The 25,771-nt window shown below is 38.7% G+C and overlaps 2 protein-coding genes and 1 long non-coding RNA gene across 5 annotated transcripts in view; 2 read left to right on the top strand and 1 right to left on the bottom strand.

The window, feature by feature from the left end:
• The window catches only part of HPS3 (HPS3 biogenesis of lysosomal organelles complex 2 subunit 1), a 19,252-nt gene extending 12,885 nt beyond the window's left edge, over positions 1-6,367 (top strand). The window contains exons 12-17 of the mRNA XM_042042467.1: positions 482-667; positions 1,815-2,003; positions 2,552-2,659; positions 3,012-3,218; positions 4,269-4,359; positions 5,469-6,367. Coding sequence (XP_041898401.1) covers positions 482-667; positions 1,815-2,003; positions 2,552-2,659; positions 3,012-3,218; positions 4,269-4,359; positions 5,469-5,596 — 909 coding nt within the window. The 3' untranslated portion in view covers positions 5,597-6,367. The remainder of the gene's footprint in view (positions 1-481; positions 668-1,814; positions 2,004-2,551; positions 2,660-3,011; positions 3,219-4,268; positions 4,360-5,468) is intronic.
• Positions 1-25,771, bottom strand: part of LOC121671198 (ceruloplasmin) — a 27,251-nt gene extending 1,480 nt beyond the window's left edge. The window contains exons 1-19 of one of the 3 annotated variants that reach the window (XM_042042462.1): positions 25,617-25,771; positions 23,777-24,021; positions 22,354-22,566; positions 21,675-21,848; positions 20,841-21,095; positions 19,452-19,617; positions 18,350-18,489; positions 16,955-17,095; positions 16,621-16,832; positions 15,963-16,113; positions 14,185-14,397; positions 13,670-13,877; positions 12,353-12,492; positions 11,757-11,885; positions 11,083-11,189; positions 10,165-10,381; positions 9,366-9,505; positions 8,794-8,956; positions 6,523-7,713 (exon numbers count right to left, since the gene is read on the bottom strand). In XM_042042462.1, coding sequence (XP_041898396.1) covers positions 7,643-7,713; positions 8,794-8,956; positions 9,366-9,505; positions 10,165-10,381; positions 11,083-11,189; positions 11,757-11,885; positions 12,353-12,492; positions 13,670-13,877; positions 14,185-14,397; positions 15,963-16,113; positions 16,621-16,832; positions 16,955-17,095; positions 18,350-18,489; positions 19,452-19,617; positions 20,841-21,095; positions 21,675-21,848; positions 22,354-22,566; positions 23,777-24,021; positions 25,617-25,771 — 3,240 coding nt within the window. In that variant the 3' untranslated portion in view covers positions 6,523-7,642. Of the gene's footprint in view, positions 1-6,522; positions 7,714-8,793; positions 8,957-9,365; positions 9,506-10,164; positions 10,382-11,082; positions 11,190-11,756; positions 11,886-12,352; positions 12,493-13,669; positions 13,878-14,184; positions 14,398-15,962; positions 16,114-16,620; positions 16,833-16,954; positions 17,096-18,349; positions 18,490-19,451; positions 19,618-20,840; positions 21,096-21,674; positions 21,849-22,353; positions 22,567-23,776; positions 24,022-25,616 lie in introns of those variants that run through there. The other 2 variants (XM_042042464.1, XM_042042463.1) reach the window with 2 other exon arrangements.
• On the top strand, positions 16,826-21,788 carry LOC121671202. Its single transcript, XR_006018425.1, has 2 exons — positions 16,826-16,906; positions 18,809-21,788. It is a non-coding gene; the product is annotated as an uncharacterized LOC121671202 (long non-coding RNA).

Raw genomic sequence — 25,771 nt, 5'->3', positions numbered from 1 at the left:
CCTTTAAAAGTACTCACATACCCTGAAATAGCTTCCTGTTGCACAAAGTGCAGCACATTTTGATCATTGTTTCAGGGGTATTTTCAAAATAAAAATCATACTTTAGCAAAGTAGTCTACTGAAATTTAGCAAAGTAGCCTCTTGAAAAGTCAGCCAGTGATTTTTAAAACCACTCTGTATATCAAATGTCTTGGATTTCTTTGTGAAATCCATCTTTCTTATGTGTGCACTAACTCCATCTTTCAACAGCATGTTACTTTCAGTGTTTAGGTACAATGCCTGTTTTTCAGGAGTCGCTGCTCCAGAACGTGATTTGGATCTCGGTCCCCAGAGAGCTACTCTATGAATTGCAGAAAGGATTTACTTTCTTTCCTGGCTACTTCCATCTAAATTTCACTGCCTGAGGAAATACTGAGTTTACTGACTAGAATCATATATATATTGAATTCTTTACCTGATTTATATCTAATTATGCTTGTAGACAACACTGGCTTGTGGCTTCATTGGGCAACCACGACTCCTGCAGCAGCGTAAGGAAGGAATTGTTATGCCAACTGAGTTTGCTGTTCACCTGAAGGAGATGCAGCCTGGTTTACTGGTGGCTGCCACTGTGGCTTTACATGAGAACAGTAAAATTGAACTAGAAGAAGCAGATACCTTTTTCAAGGTTGGCCTGTGATCATGTTTTTGCTTCTATTTTTTTTATAGTGACATTGTTGTGGGTAAGAAAAGCAGCCTCAGCTGCTCCTTCACTCACATTTCAGCATTTCTTCAGAAATAGCAAGATGAGGGTTGGAGATATTTTAGTCATGACAGATGGTTACATAGTCAGAAACTGGACCTTCTGGAATGAAATAGTGGTTAAGTAAAGAAAAAAAAAATCCATTAAATTCTTTGCTTTTACCCTATCATTTGAATGGAGAATACCCTGATCTCAGAGCTCTTTCAGTGGCTTCCTAGTGATCGAGCTTCTTAAGGCCACTGAAATTTAACAGAATTTATATTAGTTCCATAAGCTTCTTTTAAAGAAATCTTTAGGATTAAAACAGACCTCTAAAGAATCAGGCCTAAATGTGAAGGTAGATAATGTTCTGATGATCTGTATAAATTGGTGAAAGTGTGTGTCTTCAGTTTCTAAGAAGAAATACTGATAGTTTTTCTAGTGTCCCTGAAGTTTTCTTTCTTTCAGCTGGGAATAGACAAACCTTTTTTCTTTTATCTACCATGAATAGCAAGACTTGGGTTAAAACGTGTTCTTCATTGTACGTGTGTTGCAGTCTTACTATGTCTGTTACTTTGAAAGACCTGTATCAAAAAGAGCAAGTCACGTAGTTCCAACTAGACCAAGTGTTGTTGTTTAAAGCCATTTGGAAATGAAAGTCCTTTTTGCGGGCACAAAGCTGGCACTTCTTTGTGGGTCCTACCATGATACCCAGCTGAGCTACACAACGTATCTTATCATGGACTATAGAGTCTTCCTTTGAAGACACCTACTTGTGTATTGGCATATAAAAAAATCCTCCTCATTAGCAATCTGTAAATATTTGCTGACATTTGTACTGACATTTCTAGCAGTGGAGTAAATATTGAAGAAGAAATCAAATCTGTTGGTCAGAATTGATTACCGTAAGATCATTTCATGAACTTTTTACTTTGCCTAGAAGTGTATTACATAGAATCATAAGACAAAAAAGGAATCAAAATTTTGCTTCTAGTAAAAGTGAAAAACTGTTCCTCCTGTCTTTTCTAACTTTTGGTACTAATAATCACCGCAGTCTAACTTGCTGTCTGTCTTCTGTCGTTTTTGTTCTTAGATGTTGTGTAGTAGCAGTGAAAACACTATTCCCCAGCTCCTGGTGGATTTCTGGGAAGCTCTTCTTTTAGTGTCCTCTCAGGAAGAAATAGTTCAGGAGCTCCTATTGAGGGTTACTTCTCAGTATGTTTGGAGAATATCAAAGAAGCAACTTCCTGAGACTAAGCCATTGAAAACAACAGAGGATCTAGTAAGTTGTTAACCACACAGAGGAAGTTTAAGGACTGCAGTGTTCCTCCAAAATCTATCCAAATACCATCCTTAATATTTTGATTCTAGACAGTTTATCTCTTAAAAGAAGCAAGAGTGAAATCAAATAAGGTGGTGTGCAGTTACAAATTAGTATTGCTGGCTCTGGGCAGTCCTGCTCCTTGGGGAGATTTGCAACTATACTTCCAACAGGAATCTCACTCAGCTTTGGATAGAAATAAGGGTTAAAACGAAACAATGAGAATTTGTCAGGTGGATTATTTACAATTTTAGAAAGCTAACTAAATGAGAAAATTGTGTGAATGATGAATTCTAAAGAATTACGAACAGGAAAACTGAAATACAGAGCTAAATAGAAGTTTCCAGTTTATTTGTTACCAAATTGCGTGAACCAGGAAAGAAAGGGTAGGCACTCTTCTAAATTATCCTATTTGAAATCAAAATTTTCTTTACTCACAGTGAGTTTCACATGGAACTGTCACTAACAGAAATGTTTCTTTTATTGCAACTTGATTCTGTCTTGTATAGATAAACTCCTGTAGTCATTTTGGGTTGATTTTCCCATGGGTAACTTCCATAATGTCGGTGGGATGTTCGTCTGACAAAGATTACCATGAAGACATCTCAAGACTACAGGTATGAAACAGGTATTACATCTTACTGCTTACATCTTAGATTCGTTCTGCAAATGTTCATGTATGTATGAACAACTTTCTCCATCAGACTCTCCTCCTTCTTCCCCCTAAGTTATCTAAGTCAAAATAAATGGTCGGCTGAATTGATGGAAGAAAAAAATACTGAAGAGTTCTGTTGATAACAATATTTACATTTGCATCCACTCTAAACTTGCTTTCTCAGTTTTCAGCAATATTTAAGTATTATTTCAGAATTATTCCAGCAAGTAAGAGCTTCTGTTCTAAGGTTATGGTTAGCGTTTTTTGCAACGTTTGTCTTCAATCCAAGCAATGCTTTTTCTTCTTGTCTTCAGTCTCTTTTATGTAGTCGGTCAATCAATATAGCTTCAGCCCTGCCTGTTTTGGAGCCCCTGACAGAGGCTGACAATGTCGGCCTCACCATCCGTGTTCTCTGCAATACCCATCTGGGCAAGTATGAGGAAGCTATTGATCAACTTCTCAAAAGGTGTCCTGATGCAGCTGTGTTCTACGCTCAGCATGAGCTGAAAGGTGACAATCAGGTGCGCTACTTTCAATACAGTTATTCACTATTGACACTGAACCGTGCCATAAATCAAATCCCTCCTTGTGGGGTATGCCCAGCCAACTACACCTCCTGATGGGAGAGAATTTTCTAAAAGTCCTTGCAAGGAGTTTCAAAGATAAACCGAGACTCTTCCTGGAGTTTCAATGCTGCCGGATAGTTGTTTATTAAGTCTTATCAGAGGAACAGAGCCACTAACGTGACCCAGGTACAGCATAGAGCACTGAAAGCAGGAGAGAAGTCTAATTATCAAGATTTACATGGCCTTTTAAAGATAATTTAACCAATAGTTACTAAAAACGTATATTATTTTCACTTTCCTACCAATTATTCAGTAACGCGGGCAGGAACTGTGGAATTCTCCATCCAGTCATCCCAAGCTACTTCTACTGCAGAACATGGAGTAGTAGAAGAAGGAGAAGAAGGTTTAGAGAACAACAGTCCTCCATTTTGATTTTTTTTACTCTTATCTATTTACTACAAAGAGAAGCCCAAAACCTCTAAATTTTTCACCCTGTGACAATCTTACATAGTAGTCTATCACCTAATTCACACCACTGTATTTTCTCGTTCTTGTCTGATCGTTGGTAATTTTTTCCAAGGTTGGAAGTTAAAACGGCGTTGTTCAGGGGGGTAAGAACCCTTAAAAACAGGCAGAGAAATATTCCCGGCACTCTGGGTTCCTACAACTTTCCATGGAGCTGTTTTGAGAGAAAATAAAACTGACTGCGTTGGTATTGCTAATTACGTGACTTTTTCTGTCTTCTAAACTTTTTTCTATAGAGGTATGAGGGACACTGTGTAAAGATTTTTGAGCAGAAAAAAGTTGCACTGAAGATTGAAAAACACAACATATGCAAAATCACTGCATTTCAAACCATTATGTAAACTAATTTTTGAGTTCATAATCACTGACCTCTATTTTTACACATCTGATCTTAGTTTAGGGTATTTTTAGCAGGTCTTTCATACTCTTAGTTGCAGTCCTTGTTGATTTACACTTTTGCTATGGGGTTTTGTGCATTAGGCTCTGTGGTGGAACAAGCTGCTTCCTGAACTTTGCAAGAGAGCTAGACTTACTGGAAATGACTGCCCTGTTCTTATTTCATCACTCAAAGGTAAATCAATTGGTTGTAACTCAGCTCCAGAAGGCTTTGTACATCAGCTGACATTCTTAATAACTGTTCAGACTAAGGACTACTGATACGATTTTGGGAAAACGGGATCTTTTTCTTCAGTTAAAGCTAATACAGTTTAGCAGCCCTTCTGGTCATTAGCACAGAATTCTGCAATGTAGGCAGTGTAGCCTCATAAAAATCGTGGCATTCATTTTGTATTGAAAACAGGTAAATTGTTGTAATCATACTCTTTCTGTATAGGTCAGGAATAGACACCATTAAAAAACGTACTAAACAGAACTAAATGTGATTGGCTTCTAGGCTAAATGGCTATATGTTCTTAGGTAACAGGCTGCTATTGATAACACAGGGGAGGTTTAAGTGTGTATTGATGTTTAAGTCATAGACTGAAAAAAACAGTGTGTTAATACTAGAAGTAGAGAAATCAACCCTAGTAGTTCTGTAGTCCTATTGTTACATGTTTGTAAGAAGTAAATAATATTGTGTATAGCTGAGGGGCCAGTGTGATTGTTTTGACAAATTAAAAATGTTAAATAAAGCACAGATATTGTTAAAAATATGCCATTGGAATGCCTGAGAAAAACAGCATTGTGAGGTTGGATTGTGCAGCACAGGTTGCCATGCTCTATCATAAAGCTTTAGTTTCTGGTGCCAGCAGATTTTCTTTGGAATTATTTTCATGCAGTAACTGTGCTGTAATTGCTTAAGAACATAACATTATGCACCTTGGTCTGAGAAGCTTCTTGCAAAGCATCGAGTTTTACAGTAAGATTTCTAGGGCTTGCTCTGCATTTCATACAAAACATGTGAAGTACTAGATCAGACTTCATTAGTGTAAGTGCCATATGTAGACCTGATGAGTCAAGATAGAGGTATGGTTTTAATCTAAGTCATAATTTCAGTTTACTTTTTAGATTTCCCATAGTTGTGTTTGCACCCAAATGGCTATGTCTCAAATTTCATTCCAGATGCAATATTTAAATAATTTGATGACTTTAATTAGTAATTGCATGGTTAATGCTTTGGGGTTTTTTCTTTGTTCTAAACGCAAAATACCTAAACAATGTTTTCTCCCCTGCTCTGAGCAGAAACTTTATCAATTGTTGCAATGGAACTGGAGCTAAGGGATTTCCTCAGTCTTCTACCAGACGATGGAACAGCAGCATTTTTTCTGCCACATCTTCTTCACTGCAGCCAGAGGAAGCTGCTGACCTAAAACAATGAAAGTCTGCTATCCACTCAACTGCAAAGAATGTGCTGTAATAAAAAAACCAGTAGAACTTTATAAGGTATTGTGGGACTCCCTTCACATACATCTTATGTCAGCTACTGAAGTCCTGAGGCAAAGCATCTGTTTTGAAGCGAATTCTGGTGCCAAAGCAGCTAGGAAATACAGACTCTACAGTACAACTGAACATACAGTGTTCACTGAAAGTAAAGTAGAAAGTCAGTTTTAAATCTGTGTGCTGGATCACTGACCTAGGGAGGAATTCAGGCTCAGGCATGTGTCTAACTGTACGAGTAAAAGTGAGTACCTTGTTCTTCTGAGTAGAACTGTGCCCAACTGACTTAATTTTGCAACACAGACATTTCCTTGAATTCTGGCTGGCAAAATTGGGTCGCTGCTCTGTCATCTTAGTTACATACCCAGGCAAGTGTTATACCGAAAAGGTTTTAATTTAGCAATTTGCAAGAAAAGGTCGTTAATCAAAAAAACCAAAAGTGGAAGATACGGACTACTGTTGGCTTGCTGGTCTTTGTTTTCTTTCTTCTCCTGCTGTGCTCAGTCAGTAGACAGTATTTGAAGTACCACTAGGCTGTAAAGCCAGCTGAAAACCCTCCTATCTTCTACAGTTTTTGGTAAGCATCTCAGGTGCTTGTGCATGTGTGTACTGATGTTTGTCTGTCTTGTGAGCAGAAAGCATCTTTCTGCTCCTTCAGAGCTGGAATTCAGTTGTAATAAAACTGTCACAATGTTTATAACTTTCTTACGAATGTAGTTTGGGGTTTTTGACAATTACCAAAAATACAGTGACTCCCGTGATCCCATAATCATCTAAACCATCTGTAGGCCTAATTAGCTGACACTGACTCTATCAAATGTTTTCACTGGAGTTGCAATGTTATTTAAATGTGTAGAAGTCAGTCAGAAGAGATCATCTATATTTCAGCTAAAATGCATTAACAAAAAAAGATAAATCAAAAGTAGCTTAACTTACATAGCATTCCTGCTACAGGTGAAATCAATGATCTGATTTAGTGGTAGGTATTATGCCAGTTTCAGTATAATCTTTAAAAAATACCAAAGCAATTTAGGCTTGTTACAGAGAAGCAATTTCATTCTTAGCGGTATAAAGCCAAGACGTCTTGCTTTCCCTGCCTGTCCCTCTCATTTGACACAGGTCTAACATGAGGAGTTGGGTTACTGAAACACAACTGGTTACTGAAACACAACTGGATGGCATGACCATGTCTGCTCTTACTGTTTTCATTTTTGATCAGCATCAGCCATACTCTAATACTGCTACTTTCATCTGTCAGGAAACACTTCCTTTTTCCTTTGCCAAGGGCTGCAACAGCAAAATGATTCCACTTCAGGAGTTACTTAAGAGTCATCAAAGCAAAGCTCTTCAGTACCATAGTCACCAAGTTTTGGCCTTCACTGTCTGCACTTCATCAGGCTTATTTCAGCCTAATTTTGCCTTGGAATTATTTTCATAACAGGAAATCAAATCTTTTAAATGCATACTCTTGAAACATACTACTGAATAAAATGATAATTTAACAGAAACAACAGAGCTATTTTGCTAATTGCTCAATTATACAAGACTATATATGTGTGAACCTATGGATAAAGTGATAACCAAATTCCTGTTTACTAAGCAGTTACTACACACATACCTATCTAGTAAAATGTGACAGTAGGATGACAGATACCCCGAATTTTGCTGTTATTCAGAGTTATTTGCAAACTTAAAGTACATTTCATTAGCTCTTCCATGTTCCTCAGCTGCTAAATAACATGGATTAACCATGACCTAGATATTGTTTCGCGTGCAAGATGCTATTTTCATTTATAGAAAAAAATATTTGTAAGCTGTTACATCCATTCAGCTGTCTTAGTCTGTGGTTCTTTTCTTAGCCATGGCCACTGTGTGAAATCTTCCAAAACGTAGAGGTGAGTGGTCCAGACGAGAGTGTTTTCCAAGAAATGCTTCACTGAAGGTACACTTTGGAGGATCACTGTGTTAAAATGCTTTCATCATTCCTGAGTGCCTGGCATGCCCTTACACTTGAACTGATTGAATAATCTTGGGAACAGAGACTGTTTGTCTAGAAGGGGAAAAATAGTTTTTTGTTACATTTCATCAAAAGAATAGTCTGTGCATGGGGCCAACAGAGTCCAAAATGAGCACAGAGATTCTGAGTACCTTCTGGCCATTGTGAGTAAGATTTAAAAACAAATTTAAGATGCATGGAAGGGTACATTTTAATGCACTCTAGATGGCTAATAATAAAAAATCCAACACAGTGCTGATAAAAGTTGAAAGCCTCCTTTTACATGTCATTCTTGTACTCTTAAATTAGCCCTGTTATTGTTTGTGGAGGTTTGGCATAACATACTCTGTAAATCAATAGTGTTTATAAAATAGAATTAGGTTGTGTTCCACATTCCAGTGGTTTATCAAATAGAATTAGATTTTCTATTTAACATTGCACTCTGTAGTATAGCTATAAATGTAAATCATATAGTTGTGTGTATGTATATATATACATATATGTACATCACGTATTTTGAATTATTTCTACTGTTCTCTTTCTGTCAATTAACTACAAGAAATACCTTATGCTCTGTCTTTTGAGTACTGGAAAGTGCTGTTTTTAAAATGGTATTAACTTTTTAGAAACAAGAACTTTCAAAATTCAAGATTTTTCACTGGTAATATTGCTAGAGCAAGGTAATAGTATCTGTAAAGCTACAACATGCCCTTGAGAAAGTAAAATCTGTTTTAGTTTTTCACTACTTCAGCTGTATAGGGATGATGAATTCAGCTGTATTTAGCAACTGTTCTTGTTTTGAACAAAGACTGAGATGATGTCTGACACTACTGGCACTTCTTGGGTACAGAAATACTCTGTCTCATGAAGAATTATTTTAAAATAGAAAAATATGTCACTTAGATTTCATGAATGGTAAGTCAAAGTTATAGTCAGTTATCATCCAGTCCTTTAGCTACTTCACTTTCCTGAGCAGCGCTGAGGGAAGTATGACCAGATGGCTTGCAACATCTTGGCTTCTAGACATGGAATATTGCTCGGTGCCTGAACTGGTTCTAAGTATGCTGGCCTGTCTGTGAGCCCCATTGTGCATCTTTAAACATAATGAACATTACTAAGCTAGATGGCTCTTACCTTCCTTTGGGAGCACAGTGTAGGTCGTTTCCATGCCTGCATGGATGTGGTCAGTAACATGACAATGTAACAGCCAGGTTCCAGGGTTCTGTGGGGTCATTTCCACAGTTTGAAATGTCCCAGGGAACAGATCGAAGACATCTGCCCGGTAAACCCTTGTTTGCTTCAAGACAAAAAGAAGCAACAGTTAAACTGTTAAGCACACTTTCTGTGTGTCATTTCTTCTGAAGCATCTCTTTGTACATCCACTTCATGCTCCAAAGCTTAATAAACTAGCAACTAAGTGAAAATGAAGGAAAACTATAGCTTTTGTCTTACCACAGCCATGAAAAATTCACAGCTATCTTATTGAAGCAACTTCTGAGGTTACCAGTGAGCAAATGCTACTGACAGATATTCTCTGGCTCTTGTATGTTGGTCAAGTACAGGTTTGAGGCATAAAAATCTTATGGTCAAAGTACAAGCCCTGCTTAATATTGTAACGTGACTTTTCACCATAGATAACAGTCCTTGGTATTTGACTTACCTCTCATTCTTAATACAGCAAGAAGTAAGTGAAAAAGACCTGATACCTTATAGTCAAAGCTGTGGCCATGGAAGTGTGCTGTGTGAATATCTATCTCATTGCCCATTCCCATCAGATACCAGGTGACATTATCTCCAACATGCATAGTCAGGCCATGCAAATTTCCAAACACCTTTCCATTAATGGCTAAAAAGAAGGAAAGTAAGACAGAGAAAACAATTAAGATTTTGTATATTGTGTGTTGTTGATCTCTAATGTAATACAGATTGAAAGATTTGAAAGACAATGCGAGACAAAAGTAATGGCTTTGGACAGCACATTATGAATGGTTGTGTTTATATTCCACATTAAACTAGAAAGAAAGACATAATAAAGAAAATGTCTTTGCTGTACACCATTGCTAATATTGCAGTTTTTAAAGAGCTGTGGGAATTGCAGATCTTATTTTAAAGATCTGCAATTCCCACAGCATTTTGTAAAAGAGTTAGCTTTACAAAGACATGCTCTCAGGATGCACATAGCCTTTCCAACATATTCAGAACATTTGTTTACTGACATCAAATCAGAACTTCAAATTTCATTTTTATTCTTTCTCTGCTCAAAACTTCAACATGGGAATATACTAGGGCGTTTTGTTGTTGTTAGGCATTTTTTTTAACTTGTGAGAAAAAAGTCATTCACTGTCATTAGCAGTGTTTTCAAACAGTTTGAGTAAAATTTTTCGGGCCTTCTATGCTGGAACTGGAAATTCAGGGGGCTGAGAAAGTTGAATTTATATGCAGTACTTTCAAAGATATAATTTTATAGAATTCCCAGAGCTAGATGCACTAAATTGGGAAACATACCATGCATTCTATTACTTTCAAGGAATTCCTCATCCTCTTTGTCGACAAGGTGTGGGTTGGTAGAATAGGTTTTAATGTTTTCATCCAAGTACCATGACTCATTTTCATCAAAAACCATAAAAAGAAGAGCAAATTGAACTTTCTTTTTAGTATGAAATGATGGCAGGTAATGTCTACGACACACAACGAGTGTGCCTATTAATCCGCTGTAAGTGTCCTGAAATGACAGATGAAAACCCACATAATTGCAAGATGTAACTAAGCAGAAGTACTTTTAATGACATACATGAATCCTCTTACTATCTTCACAGCTGTCAGGGAAGCCAGTGTCAAACAAAGTTAATTCTCCACTGTTATATGCTACCCAGGGATCAAGTTCAATGAAGACTGCCTCATCTGCATCTCTCACTAGAAATAAACATTTTTTCCATATTAATTTACTGCTCTTTTTTCAAACTATTTCTATAATTTTGACCTTGATTTCCATTCAAAATATATTTCTTGACACTTTATTTGTTTTTGTTGAGACAAAGGCAGGAATACATTAATTTCCATTAAAAATACTATGTTAAGGTAATTAGTGCTTGGTAAAAAGTGGCAGAGTTGTGTTTCACAGTTGCATGTTAGTTTTCCCACAAATGACTGATTAGAGATGGAGCAAGCTATAAAGTGTTAGCTCTAAGAAGGGAATCTGAGATGATCTATACCAACAGCAGAACAACGAGGAAGCAAAACCATGAATGCCTGTGACATTCAATTTCTGCCCTGATTTTCTTGCTATTTGCTTTCAAGAAACACTTAAATTGGTATGGTATGGTAATAGGGGAAATGACAAAGAAAGCAGAAAAAATTTCAAACTCATCTCTTTCAGCTATATGTATGTTGGAGACATGAACAAAACTGATATCAATAACATACCTTAACAATGTCCACTGTTGAATGGTATGCCCATGCAATACAGTGTGAATCTCCTTTCTCAGGACTAGATCTCTCTGGGATTTTCCAGACATACATTTTTGTTTCACCTGAATTAAATAAGTATCAATTAATTTTTGAAGTTTTCAGTGTGCTGACCTACAGGAGGTCATCCTGAGGCTGATGTTACCTCCATTTACAGCTTACATTTATCTTGAACGTCCCATTTAGTGCACTGGCTAGTTGATGGCAGATCCCTCTGCAGATCCCTGATTCTTCTTGACAATAGTTTTGTGTGTGTGTGGGAGTGTGTTTCTGCACTGTCCAGTTCACTATACTTAATAAAGTTGATTGTATCTTTTGTAAAGATCACAGAGGAACTTCAGAAGTAATAGCATAATCTATGCTTTCCCTATGGAGCCAAATCTGTTCGCTTTCATGAAAGGTGCAGCCACGTTGTGTCAAAAAATGACTGATCAGTCAAGGACTAAGATACATAGCAATAGTTAGCAGGGGCATTTGGACTGTAGAAGTGTTTGTCATAATCAGCATCAAAAATTTAAGAACTTGAGGTAAGACAAACAAAAATTATGTCTTTCCTGCTATCTGGAAGCTCGCTAAATCTTACCAGAAGTCCTGATGTTACCTGCTGGAAATAAAGAAGGGTGGTTTGATACCTGGGTTAGTTACAGCAACAACAGAACTGTCTGTTTTCACTCCGTGGGCATGGATAGAATAAGGTCTTGATGCTAAGTTCTTAAAAACTATTATAATTTTATCTCCAGTATTTGACACAAGCAGTGGCCCTGTTGGATTGAAAAGAAAGATTAACTTGGTTTTACAAAACATCAGGGCAGACAGAGCCAGCTCGCTGTGTTCAAATTCACGACATTGTCTCATAATTCAGCTGAAAACTGTATAATGTTCACTGTGCCGACTTGAGATGTTGAAGTTAGGCCTCTAAGTCTCAAGTTCTGAGCACCTACTGTGTACCTGAAGTCAGTTTGGATGTTGCTGCCCAGTTTTATGCTGACTTAGGAAAAACTGACCTCTGATCAGGCAGGAAACCAAAAGGTTTTTTTTTCCTTGTAAAGCAAGCAATGTTATCTTGCAGGGAAAGCACCACAATAAAAGTAGCAATTCCATGTAGGTTTTCCACTTAGATTGAGGCAATTTTTGTGGGTAGAACTGTACTCAATATTACTCAAATAGTATCTTCTGATTTGTGTCACTGCATTTTTTGCATTTTCAAAACTGAACATGATGACTTTACCTTGAATTTCCAGGTGCTGCTGCTCCTTTGCTCTGTTTTTGGGAATACTGAATGTCTGATCGGTGTACTCACGATATACTACCTTTTTGTACTTTGAGCCAATGAATTTGTCATTTTTATTTAAAAACGGATTGCCAGGGCTGCCAGAAGAAGAAAGAAATGCATTCCTTCATGTATTTTAGAACATCTTTTGCAGGTATGTCAATTAACTATCAAGCGAGAATCTGGCTCAGTGAAAGAGTAATCTCGTAAACTGCTAGTATGTTGCTTTCAACATGCAAACATTCTAGTTAAGCTGGGAGGTTTTTCTTTAAAAGGTTAAAAACCCCACTATAAATAGATCAAGTCTCTATGGTTCTTGGAAAAATGCTGAGTGCTTGGCCTGGCAAATGCTTCGAATTGGAAGAAGATGCATAGCAACTTGCATACTGAAAAATAGAGCCTTTGTCTACTTGTGTACATCTGAAATGAAGCCTAAAACTTGTAAAGCTTAAGTGCCTTGCTGATGTTAAATGTGAGGGATGCTCTGCTGAGATCATGGGGGCTGGACACAACAGGGGGGAAAAAAGTCTGGTAACAGCACAGCCCATATTACTTGTGCTTAGAATTATGTCAGAGTCCACTAGTATACAGGGCAAGGAAATGTGCTATCAAACTGAGAAAAAAGAAGAAAATACAATTAAGTTAATAACAAAATACAGTTATAATCTGCTACTCAAGTTATTCAGGTGGAACACAGAAATTCATCATTCTTGTTTAGCCTTTTCTGCTAATTGGCAGGAATTACTTGATCCAATCAATTCTCTCTCATCGAGATTCAAGTACTGGAAATAAAACACCGAGACAACAAGCTTCATGGTGAGTGGATTCAATCGTGGACATATCTTGTGTAAGCTCATGAAATTGAGAGGGGCCGGAAAGAACCTTACTCAGACCACAAATAAACATGAGACAGAGACTTGTTTATCAGGACATAGTCATGATAGGTATGATGACAATGAACATTTTAAGCTTTCCATGTCAAGGACTACCAACATAAGTAAATAATAAATGCACATGCACTACCCAGGATCCATTAAAATCTACACCTGTCCCACAGAAGATCTGTGCTGGACTATTTCTCAAACAGTTTGCTGTCTGGCTCAGTTACATGGCAACACTACTGGGGAAGGACCACAGACTCAAGTGAGCCCAAAAAAATATGTGTGAAAAGAAAGTGTGTCTAGAAACGTTTGGAAGAGGAAAAGGTTCAGAGGAGAAGTGAGTTGCTCCTTTGCTTTTTTTGTATTTCTTTTCCCTGTGTATATACCAAAGTACCTTTCCTCATGGTATTGGTGCCGCTCAAATTCCCATGTCCTGTTAGGAGAATAGTCCCATTCAACTTCCACTGCAGCAATGTAGTAAATCTTTTCATGCAAATACATAGATAAATCTGAATTCCACCAATGGCATTTTTTCACTTTGTAGTTCTGTTTCATTCCCCCAGTGTAGTGGTCTGTTGTCAGGCAGGACACTTCAAAAATTCCTAGAGGTCATGTGAGAAACAAAGACTTGAGGAGACTCAGAAACAGGTTATTGCTCATATAAGGTCCAAAATCTTTGTGCGGTATGGCTACTTGTAGTAATAAAATTCAGCATACAGAGGAGCTAGAAAAATCAAGGCTTTAGCATTAAGAACACGTCCTTACAGTTTGCTGCCCCTCAAACACGGCTGTACACAGTTTTAGCACCAGGATCAATATACCAGCTACCTAAAGCTTGTCACTATGCACAAAACATTCATAGGTAACAGTTTCTGCATTACTAACAAAATTTTTAAACAAGACATTTACCTTCGGAGTCAGGCTTCATAATAGCTGTAAGAACTGTATGTGGAAACAGATTTGCTGTATCCCTTCTTGTTCCTTTAGTTACAAATGTGTTTTCTGAGAAGTATATCCCATGGACATCAACTTCTGAACCCAAGCCCATCAAATGCCAGGAAACAACACTTCCTTTACACATCTCAAGACCAGGCTGATTTCCATACATATAACCATTAATGGCTATAGAAGATTAGAGAAAGCAAAACCCACCTTGATTAATATATTACTTAATTCTGCAATAGAGATTAATTAATAAACACTTCAGATGTAATGTCATGCCTTAGACTGACAGAAATATCAATAATAAAATATCACATGAACAAAACTAAAGAATCAATTCAAGCAAAACAGCTTTTAAACCCCAGTGTTTAAAAATAATTTCTAACTGTTTCCCTTTTCAATGTCTACAGCACATGTTGCTGCCTTGACCAACTGGAACTTTCCCTGCTTTCTACTCGTCACATATTCAGGATGCATAAAGGATCCCACTTTACACCCTGCAACATCCTCCAGCCATACAGTGGAGGCAATCAGAAGGGTTTTTTTAGTTTGAGTTTCTAACCCTTTCTAGATAGTCCTTTGCAAAACTTTCAAATCCTGGGCTTCACAGGTACCACTGAATGCTCTGCACCAAGAGTCTGTGAACAGGAACGGCCCTGAGGGGAACATTTTTTAAAATGCACAAATAAATATGCTTAAAGATTAGGACTTACTAGCAGGGCTAGGGCCTGAGGATAAAAACGTCTTTTTTCCATGAAACTTGAAAAACATTTCTGCAGTACTAAAACACTGATCAGTGTGAAACTCAGTTCTGCCCTATTAAAGAAGCAAAGACTCATTCTGAGGCAAAGTCCAGCTGGCAGGTTGAGGGAGATGATCCCTGCCCTCTGCTCACACTGCTGAGGCCACACCTGCAGGGCTGTGCTGAGTTCTGGGCTCCCCAGTATGGAAGACATGAACATAGTGGAGAGAGGGCAATAAAGGGCCACAAGGATGATGAAGGGACAAGAAACCATCTCTTCCTGCAAGGAAAAGCTGAGAGAGCTGGGACCCTTCAGCCTGAAGAAGAGGCAGCTTGGGGGATCTCACCCACCTGTACAAACACCTGCAGGGGGAGTGCCAAGAAGATGGAGCCGGGCTCATCGAAGTGATAGGGACAGAAGCACCGCTGACACTAACAGACACCACCTGACACACAGGAGATTCCCTCCGAACATCAGGAAATTATGAGACTGACCAAGCACTGGCAGAGGCTGCCCAGAGAGATGGTAGAGTCTCCATCCTTGAAGGTATTTGGAAGTCATCAGGACATGGTCTTGAGCAAGTGGCTCTGGGTGGCCCTACTTGAGCAGGAGGTTGAACCAGGTGACCTCCAGAGGTTCCGTCCAACCTCAACTGCTCTGTAACTCTGTGAAAAACCTCCTTTCAGCTATATCATCTGTAGAGCAGAGGTCAGTTTTGTCTTGCTGCCTGGTTGCACTTGTAGTGGTTGCACATCTGCTCAAAGTGGTACATAACCATGCTAAATCCTCAACTGCCATGCAAGACACTGAACAGCTGGCATTATACTTTGAACTATCACATTTAGTTGAAACTGAATTGCACCGAAATGTTCTGGGTTTTTTTCCACTGGAAAGGAATGAAATGTCTCTGCACTATACAGCTTTCCAGCTTCAAACATGAAACCATACAAGTAAAAACCCTATTGTAGAAATTAATATTTGGCTAACTAATAATTTTCTTACAGTGCATTTTGTTAGACTCTTGGAAGTCTTCATCGTCTTTGTCAATTTTGTCAGGACTTAGTGTAAACATCAAAATATTATCATCCAAATACCAGCTCAGATTCTCATCAAATACTGTGGCAAGTAGAAAAAACTCCATGTTCACATTTTTCTGTTGAGAAGAAATAGTAGAAAGAAAAATAGAAATGAGTGAACAGAAAATGTCAGTGAGAAAAATCCTATGCTCATAATAATTTATGAGTACAAGTCACAAAATAGAGTAAATGCATACATTGATACTTCATTCAGATAATCTCAAAGCTCAGTAATTGCTGTATCTGGTGACTAAGTACCTACTGCTGATGCTCTTTCTACCAGCAGGGACCACCTCTGGAAGTGAGTTTGTATTTTGGTCTTTAAAATCTCTACATTTTCCTAGAGATTCGAATCATAGCTGAGACTTGAATGCCAGCAGCTGCTTGTGATGATGGTTTTTCCACATTGCAGTGACTGTCTATCTGGAGCAAGATTGAAAACCAACCCCACTTTCTTCATGTTGTGTATTCCCCTTAGGACATGGGTGAAACTGTGATGTGGAGAAAACGTGGTGCAGTCTGGGAGGAGAAAGCAGATTCAGCTGTGATGATGCAAAGGTTTCCACTTTTCTTCTTCTACCGACCTGTTTCCCAGAAGAAAGCAGAGCTCCTTTCCTGCACACCAGGAGAGGACCCACAAGGCCAGAATTGGTGTCTCTGACTGCATCCACAGCTGAGTAATAAAGCCAGGTTAAACAGTCTGGGTCTTGGTCTGTGGGACCCACATCTTCTGGCACATCCCATTCATATGTAAATGTAGTGCCGGGACTCACATGAGAGGCTGGAGATTCGGTACCTATTATGGAAATCAGCGTTGGGAATTATGCCTAATGAACATTCTTTCTTTTATCACCTTTAATACACGGACAGGTAAGACAGTGTGTGCTCAGATGTTGCAGCACCCCATCCGTGGCTCACCTCTGGGGGCAGTGCCATACCGTGCCCCTGCCTCGCTCCTGTGGTAACTCACACCGTGGGGCTGGATGCTGAACGGGCGGCTGGCATTGTTCCGGAAGGTCACCCTGATGCGCTCACCCACTTCAGCCTTGATCACAGGTCCTAGAAAAGTGTACATGGTCTAATTACAGGGTATTTCTATCAAATGGTGTAAAGGTCACCACAAACTTATGGCATTCAGTGGCTGGCTGCTTTTACCCTTGCATGAGGAATGCCCCTAGGCCTCTGTGGCCACAGACCAGGTCCCTGGCTGTTCCAGTTTGGCCAAATTTAGAAATATATCCTCTGAGAGAAGGCAGGTCACAACCATCCCTCCCCCACCAGGTTTGGGAAAAAATAAATTTTCCTAGAAGGAAAGTGAAAGAGATAAAAACTATTTATTTAACCAACACACAGGAAAAGGGATAATGATGCCAAATAATAAAACCTCTTGATCCGCTGAGAGAAACCTGGGAAAATTTCAGAGTCCTTCCGTAGATCTCTCTCTCCCCCTCCTTGGAGCCTGGACGGGGTGGCGGGCCCACCTCCAGGGCCAAGGCCTCAGTAGAAACTCCTCCCAATGTATTCTGATGTTGAAACAGTCCAGCAGAGAGAAAAGGAGAAAAAACAAAGTCCCAAGAAAACAAAAGTTCAACTCTCTGAAGGAAAAAGAGCTGAGGAAAAAAACTGCCGAAAACCAACTGGAAAGAAAAGCAAGCCCGGGTACTTCCCTTCCCTCTCGCTCTCCTGCCGCAGCTGAAAAAAAAAGTCGTTATCTCTGTGCGACCTTGAACAAGCTGCAAACTGCTTTGAAAAAGTTTTGCTCGGTTTTTCCTTCCTCTTCTCAGGCTCAGTTTAAAGGCATAGAAAGCGCAAAAATTAATTTCTGGGCATAGGGCAGCAATATGGGATACACATCATAAAGTCACCCCAAGACACTGGCATATGGCCTGAATCACAGAACAGCCCAGCAGCAACCATTCCCAGTTCACGTGGAGGCCCAGTGACTTTCAGGACAGTTCCTCTCTTTGGAAAGGGATTTACAGACATTAGTACCAACCCATGCCAGAAGCAGCAAGGTTATCAATAGGACTAGACTCACCTAGTCTGGCCTTGTAATTCAGAGCCAGACCTTTGGAGACCATGGCATGGTCCTTCAGGGAAGCTGGGTACCATGACAGTGTTGCAGTTAAGAGCTTCTTTACACCTTGGGGGAAACCACAGGCACTAGCGACTGCTGGAGGCAGGGAGAGCTGAGGACTTCTTGGAGAGTGGGGGCGCTGCTCACTAACCAGTGGAAGTGACTGTTCACTCTCATAAATCTTTGACATGAAAAAATTTTAGACTCTTGTCTTGGGGTGACAGTTACTCTCTTACCTAGGAGTCCAAGATGTGCTTCCTCTGCAAGCCTTTTTCTATGTTCAGTGAAAGAACCATCTGTGTATTCTTTGTAAATTGCTTTTTTATAGGAGCCGCCAATTCTTGTCCCACTTTGTTCAAAAAAGATCTGAGATTCACTGTGTAAAAGAAGTAGCAATAGACGCAAACAATTCAAGTCAAAATGTTTGGTTGTACAAAGGCAGTCAGACCTCAACCCTGTTTTCTGAGGTATGATATGCTGAGTTTGTCTTTTGGGTTTCTTTTCAGTGGTATGGCCACACACTTACATGCAGTCCCATATAGGATGTGCAGGAATCCATTATCCTTCACTAACTTCTCATTAAGAAAAGGCCACTGTGCTGTGTTGCCCTTACAAAGCCAGTGTGCTTAGAGACTCACCAAGGATGATTTCTAGTTAACATTTCATAACCTTGAGTTTATTCTTCTTTTAATTAGAAGTTACAAAAATTCAACAGGAGCAGATACAAACAACAAGAATATGTAACATCTATATACAAAGTGAGAAGATTCAGTCAACAGTTTTACTCTCTAAGAAAGGACCTTTCAGTGTTTTTCAAGCACTATTCAAACAATGAACTGTGCCTCGTCGCTTGTGGAAGAGGTAAGTATGCTTTAACTCACAGATGAAAAACTTGAGGAATCAATGTATTCAGTGAATTGATCCAGGTCTTAAATATGTAAACACAGTGCAAAGGGCAAAGCTATGTCATGCAAGCTGTTTCCTAGATGAGATACCGTTAGCATGAGTTTCATCACCTAAGGCAATGGTCATGAACTCCTACTTTGTTCCCTAACTCAAAATAATCAACCATCTTGAATAATCAGGAGTCACAGCCTACATATGACATAATAATTAATCTTAATCCCAGTGAAGTGACTAACATAGCAGCAAAATTTAAGGTAAGATTACAAGGAAAATAACTGACCTAATTTGGTCTGATATTTATTCTAGCATTAATATTTAAGCACAGATGAGCAATTCTGCTTAGAAATCAGTTCTACCATATGTCTTACCTTATTTAGCATGCTTAAATCAATTCTGCTTGGAAAATAAAAATTCTTTAATAGAGGCATTTACCTGTCAAGGATTAATTCTTGTCCTGTAAAATGGTTCACTGCAGATGGGCCATAATTCCAGATGATCTCTTGAGCAGCAATGAAGTACTGTCTTATCTTTGTACTCTCATTGCGATCTGGTGTGGATTTCTTACAATCTTCTACTTTAAAAAGAGCCTGCATACCACCTGGAAAATAAGGAGGTAGAGAAACCTAGAGAGAAGGAACCGCATTTTGTTTTCTTTTTCCCTGTGCCCAACAGCTTTTCTGTTCCCTGGACGATTCCCACCCCATTGATGAATATGAAAATCACAAAGTGGAAGATGAATGCTGTAAAAAAAGGCACGCCAGCTGAGCTAGGATGTAGAAACACAGCCATGGTATCTACAGCAGGCAGACAGGTGTGGTAAAGGGCATTCTGCTTCTAAAGCTGCAACAGGCATGGCAGAGAAGATTAGGGGAGGGTGGACACAGTGCTGTCAGAGAACACTTCAGCCAAGGTCAGATGTTACCAGACTGACCATTCTGCATCTAAATATAATCAACCGCTTACTTATGGAACTCCCAAGTCTCTGCATCCTAAGGGAAGCAGTTAGCAAATCTGCTTGCTGGAGATACAAATAGTATACTGAAAAGAGCCCTTTTACAGCTATAAATCAGGCCAATTTGTAGGATTTAAGTCTTGCCCAGGATGCTTCATCTATATCAGGATATTGCTTGATGTGGTAACTATTTCAAAGCTTGGAACCTCTGTGTAATTGAGTCTGTCAGTTACATACTTCTTTTTTTATCGGAGTTTTCAAATCTTGGAGAATGATTTTCAGTTCTGTGTTCTTTCCCACTTCTGTGACAAATTACTTCCCTCACTTACAGGAATATAGATCATTCAAAAGCATGGAATTAACTTCTAAGTATTTCATATGGGTATTAAAACTGAAAATACAGGATAATACAGGGAAGAGAAAAGAACATCTCTGCTTGTTCACTTTCCAGAACATGTATTTGTCAGCAGGCAAGTTAGCCTGCCTGTCCCGTGCCCCTTGCCAAACATGGAATGAGCTCCAACATTTTTGTTGGCAAACAGAAAATTGTGGTTAGTTATCTCCAGCAAGAGGCAAACATCATGCTGGTTTTTTGTCCAAGGGTGAGGCTCGCAAAAGTGAAGCTGTGCTAATTGCTGCCAGCTGATGATGATGTCCATTAGAGAAAAGAATCCCTTGATTCCCATGACTATGTGCTCAAACCCATCTAATGCACTTGTAGGCATTTCAATTTTAATTACTATGAGAGTTTTGTTACCTAGAGGAGAATAGTGCCTGGCATATCACGAGGTCAAGAGCCCTGCAAAAGTGACTCAGTAAACTCTTAGCTCAAGCTAAAAGAATTCTGATCACTGAAACTTGTACTGTACCTTCAATATGGTCATTCACTTGGCAGCTGAGCAGCCATTCTCCAGGGCTCCTTGGTACCATGACAGCATCAATGAATGTGGCTGGGAAGAGGCTGATGGTGTCAACTCGATGATGCCTTTCTATTAAGGTTTGTCCATGAAAGTAGGCTGAATGGATATCAGCTTCATTACCCATGCCAAAAAGATGCCATTTTATCTTATCTTCCACACACATTGTGAGGTTTGGGAGGTATCCATACATGTACCCATTGATTGCTAAAATAAATGTTGTTTATTACAGTTAACTTCACAGACCTTAGGATTTTTTCTTCAAATGCAGGTATCATACTCTATTTTTTATCAGTACTCTATTTTTTGAAATAGAAAGAGCTTCAAAAGAAAGCTCCACACCTTTGAAAATCAGTGCCAATATCAGACACATGCTTCCTCTACATAGCTATAATTCTGGAATCCATGTCGGAGCCAGAGGTGTCATTTTTGTTTACACTAACGGTAAAAACTGTTTTTCTAAACTGTGAAATTATAGTACAGAGCTCAGGACTAAGAAACAGAGCAAAGTAACACAAATCTGTTCAGAGTGCCTGGGAAAATTACACTGGCAAAGATCTTCTTGGCCCCTAAGAATTTTATATCACAACTCCAAAGGTTTGATTGTGCAATATCTGCCATCACTTTTAAACTTTTTAAATTTTTATTTAAAAGAATCTTTCTTAATCCTCTAAAAAGAGACTTGATTAGAAAAAAAATCTACAATTCATCTTTAAAAGAGACAAGACAGAAAAATATTACTTCACAATATTAGTGGCAAGCAACATTAACATAATGTTCTCTCACAGTGCATTTTATTGCTTTCCTGGAAGTCTTCATCATCTTTGTCAACTTTGGAAGGCTCAAAACAGTATGTTCTGATATTGTCCTCTAGATACCAACTGAGATTTTCATCCACCACAGAAAACATAAGGATAAATTCAGCATCAAAGTGTTGATCACTGTCCCTATTCATTGTATCTGAAAAAGAAAGCGGTATATTCAAAATCTTTGGTAACTGACATTATTTTTTTGTCAGTTTTAACTCTAGTCTCAGTAAGGCTGGACCCTGTTTACTTCATGTTTTGACACTTCTTGAGTGTGACTGTACACATAAACTTACAGACATACTCAGGAAACAAAAATCCCTTTTGATAGATTCTATAAAATTACTGAGAATAAATGTTGCATGTTAATCTCTTTCTTATATCAGTATTTACTCCTTGCACATGGCTAGCATAGCACATTTCACTCACATGGATTTGTGGACAAAGTATTCTGCAAATTATATTCATTCTCATACACAAAATCTAACTACTTCCTACACTATTGAAGGCAGCTAATTGAGAAGACCAAAAGCAGTTATTTCAAAATAAATTGTAGTCTTCTCCTCTTCCAGGAATTTACTTCATTGATATTTATCAGTGATCATTATCAATCACCTTGCATATGTATTTATTTACTCACTTATTTATTTATGGTTTACCTTTCCTGCAAATTATTAAAGGCCCAACAAGCCCTGAGGCAACATCTCTTGGAGCATCTATGTGGGAGTGGTAAGCCCTGGTTATGCAGTTTGCATCTCCTTTAGCTGGACCTTGATCTTCTGTCACATCCCATGTGTAAGTGTACTGGCCTCCAGGCTCCACAGCATCATCTCGCTTTTGAAAATCTTTGGTGGTGTCAGGGTAAAGAGCACCTGAAGAGTTCCATACAGCCACCATTAGCACAACACATTCACAATAGGGTGTCAGGATAGCACCTGCCATGCTGAAAGTCGACTACATGCTGCAGAAAAATGGACTGAACATCTGAATACAGGTTAAAAACCCACAACTTTTAAATCAGATTAGTAGATGTTTTCTTTCTCTTTAGGCATCTTTTCATTTGCCTTTGAAGTCCGTAGGAGTACTTTGATTAATGGCCCATTAAAGCTAGTCCTTAATTTATTGGGAGGGGACTATGTACTTCTTGTAAAAATATAACAATTCGAATATTTGTAAAGCATTTGTTAAATATTAATCTTGTAACCTGTTCTAAAAAAATTGCATATGCCCTGAAGGAATATAGGTGCTACTGCAATGATAGCAATAGAAAAAAATTCCAAAAAGTGTACATACTGCTACATAATAATACACTGTTCTGATCCTACAGAGTGTCTCTATCAAGACACAGACTAGTTGTAATGAAAAAGTCCACAAAATACTAGAAGCTAGGTTGATACTTCATAAATTCTTCTAATGAAGGATTTTAAAAGAGTGATTTTGAGACATCATATTCTCAACAATTCACACACTGTTTTAAAGGCTCAGTAATAAAACTTTCAACAGCCATATTCTGATGCCATCCAGTGCAGAAAATCCCCCATTGCCTGAGTGTGGCCAGACTGGCTATTGCAAGGACAAGCCATCACCTATCCCAATAGAACCCCTGACTACATCTTAGAGTGTGTCAGAATTTCATCTCATTAATTATTTACTGAGCAGTATCTGTTTCTCCATTTCAAGAAACTCTTGTGTATCTTATATACCATATACACAAATTTAGTGTTAAGAACTTAGAAAAGTACTTTATTACTGTTAACAATATCTTCCTCACAGCATCAAATTTTTATATATACCCCCCCATATCTGAATCTCTTATATACCTTTATACCCTTATTTTGGTTGAAGCACAAATACTCTTATTTCAGGTAAAATGTTGATCTAAAATTGCCTTCTTTACAAATTCCACTTTTGGCTTTGTATTTCACTCTTGAAAAATTATCAAACTTAGATTATATTTTAAATTGATTGTGTCCTAATCTAAATCTCTATTTACTTGACCAGTCTTCTCTCCGATGAGAGAGTACCACTTAGAGGGATGATTAACTTTTGATAAATTCTGGCACAGAAATGAATCAAGCTTACCTTCATTTTCTTTTGTGTATCTTACACCATGTGGATGCAGCGTGTAGTTTCTTGAAGCAAAGTTTTTCAAGTGAATAGTAATGGAATCTCCAACTTCTCCCTTAATTATAGGACCTAAAAAACCCAGCCAGGAAGGTTTGTCAAGTATCACATCATATAAATGATTGGTATACTGAACGTAGATAGCCTTCTTGTAAGTTCTTCCTATCCTGTGTGGACCTCTTTTGAGAAAGACTTCAGCCTGCCTGTAAAGAAAATACACAAACATACCTGTAGTGTGGTTTTAATTAATAGTCTCAAATAAAGACCAGGCCTCTGCAGTGCTGTGCACAACTGTGTGCAAGCCTTGTTGTGAAATAAGTTAATACTGCCGAAAAATGCAAAGTATTTTCTACGAGGCAGAGTATTGTTTGAGCATGTGGGGAAGGAATTGTAGGTACCTCGGCAAGCACAGGTCTGAAGTGTAATTAAAATGCCAGTTCAGAGCTCCACTTGGGGAGCATAAACTGAGTTGCAAAGGCCCAGTTACTATAATTCTGAGTGCATGAGGCTTTTGAGCAACAACCTAAATCGAACAAATATGTTTTGGCTCTTCTTGGACCATTTAAACAGACAAAATTTAGTTGTAAAGTATTCCTTCTGCACTCTGCTTTTCCCTGCTCCTATAAATATCAATCTCCACACAAGCGCAGCCTCATAAAGGGTCCGGGAGGAGAAGGGGAATCAGAGAAGCTGAAACTGAAAAGTACAATACAAGGGACCAGCTCCATTGCAGGCATACAACCACTGAAAACCTGAAATTAATGTAGCATGCTGCAGGTCACCACAGACCAGAGAAAAGCAGTGAATAGGAGTGGCCTGTTTTATTACAACACAGCTCTGCAATTCTTAGACAAGATGCCCTGTTTCCACCCCTGATCAGAATTACTAGCCTGCTGAATCCCTGGCAGTGTCTTACACCTCACAAAGTTTGTGAATGGAAAAAGTAAAAAGCTGACTGCTTCACCTCACACCTGATCGAGTGGCAGGTTATGGCTGAGGCCCTCACTAGAGAAAACAAACCACAGGAAATCTTCTAATCCCTCACCCACAAACCAAATGAGAACTGCATTTTTGAGATTTTTCTAATTTCTGATTTCTCTCATCATTGTTTTAGCTTTGATATAGTTCTATTTAATTTTAAAGGCACTGAAAAAATAGAAGAAAGGAATACTTCTCCTCTCTCAAGTATTTTTCTGATGCCTTTTATATCTGAGTTTTCTTTATTGATTATTCAGACTTCCAGGGTGCTCCCTTCCTCCTCACCCTACATATCTTCAGCCTACTTACTGCTCTCACTCTGCACAGGACCCTCCCTGCCTCGTAACGAGCAACCCAGCTCCTCCACAGTGGGTGAAAGTACTCAGCTGTGCTTCTGTACCAGTGAAAACCACCCCTGCCAACAATGAACTAAAAAGGAAACCTGTGCTCAGTAGGAAAGTTTTAAATTTGTCAAGTTTCTGCATTTAAAAACAACGGCAAAAATCATCTCTTCAGCACTAGCACCTTAGACATTCAAAATAAAACACCATTAGACATTGAGGGTCTTATTCTAGTCTCTACTTAGTAAATATTTCATTGCAAAAAATTCACACCCCCTACATGTTCCAATGCTCTGAATTAGCAGAACATTGGAATGCAATTCTCAAGTGAGCCAGGAAAAAAAATTGAAATTCCCTTAAATGTCTGACAGAAAATCCACTGACACCAACAAGACTCATCAGGTTTTCAGTGTGGCTCTGGTGTCTAAAGCAGATGAAGCTGTAAAATAAAACTCAACCGGTGACACTGCTTTACTTACTCTTCTTCGGCAAAAAGCTGCCCAGAGATGGCATTGGCATCACCAGGTGCATAGTTCCAGACAGTCTCTGTAATGCCAATATAGTACTCCCTGTTCACTGCCCCAACTTGGCAACAGCAGGAAACCAGCAAGCAGCTTAGGAGAAATAGCTTCAT

This window comes from Corvus kubaryi, unplaced genomic scaffold (genome assembly GCF_017639235.1).
Source record: "Corvus kubaryi isolate FWS band 111438036 unplaced genomic scaffold, C.kubaryi_AGA036_p1.0 37397, whole genome shotgun sequence".
NCBI lineage: Eukaryota > Metazoa > Chordata > Aves > Passeriformes > Corvidae > Corvus > Corvus kubaryi.
The sequence above is the reverse complement of the archived record's forward strand: the minus strand, read 5'-3'. Positions and strand labels throughout refer to the sequence as shown.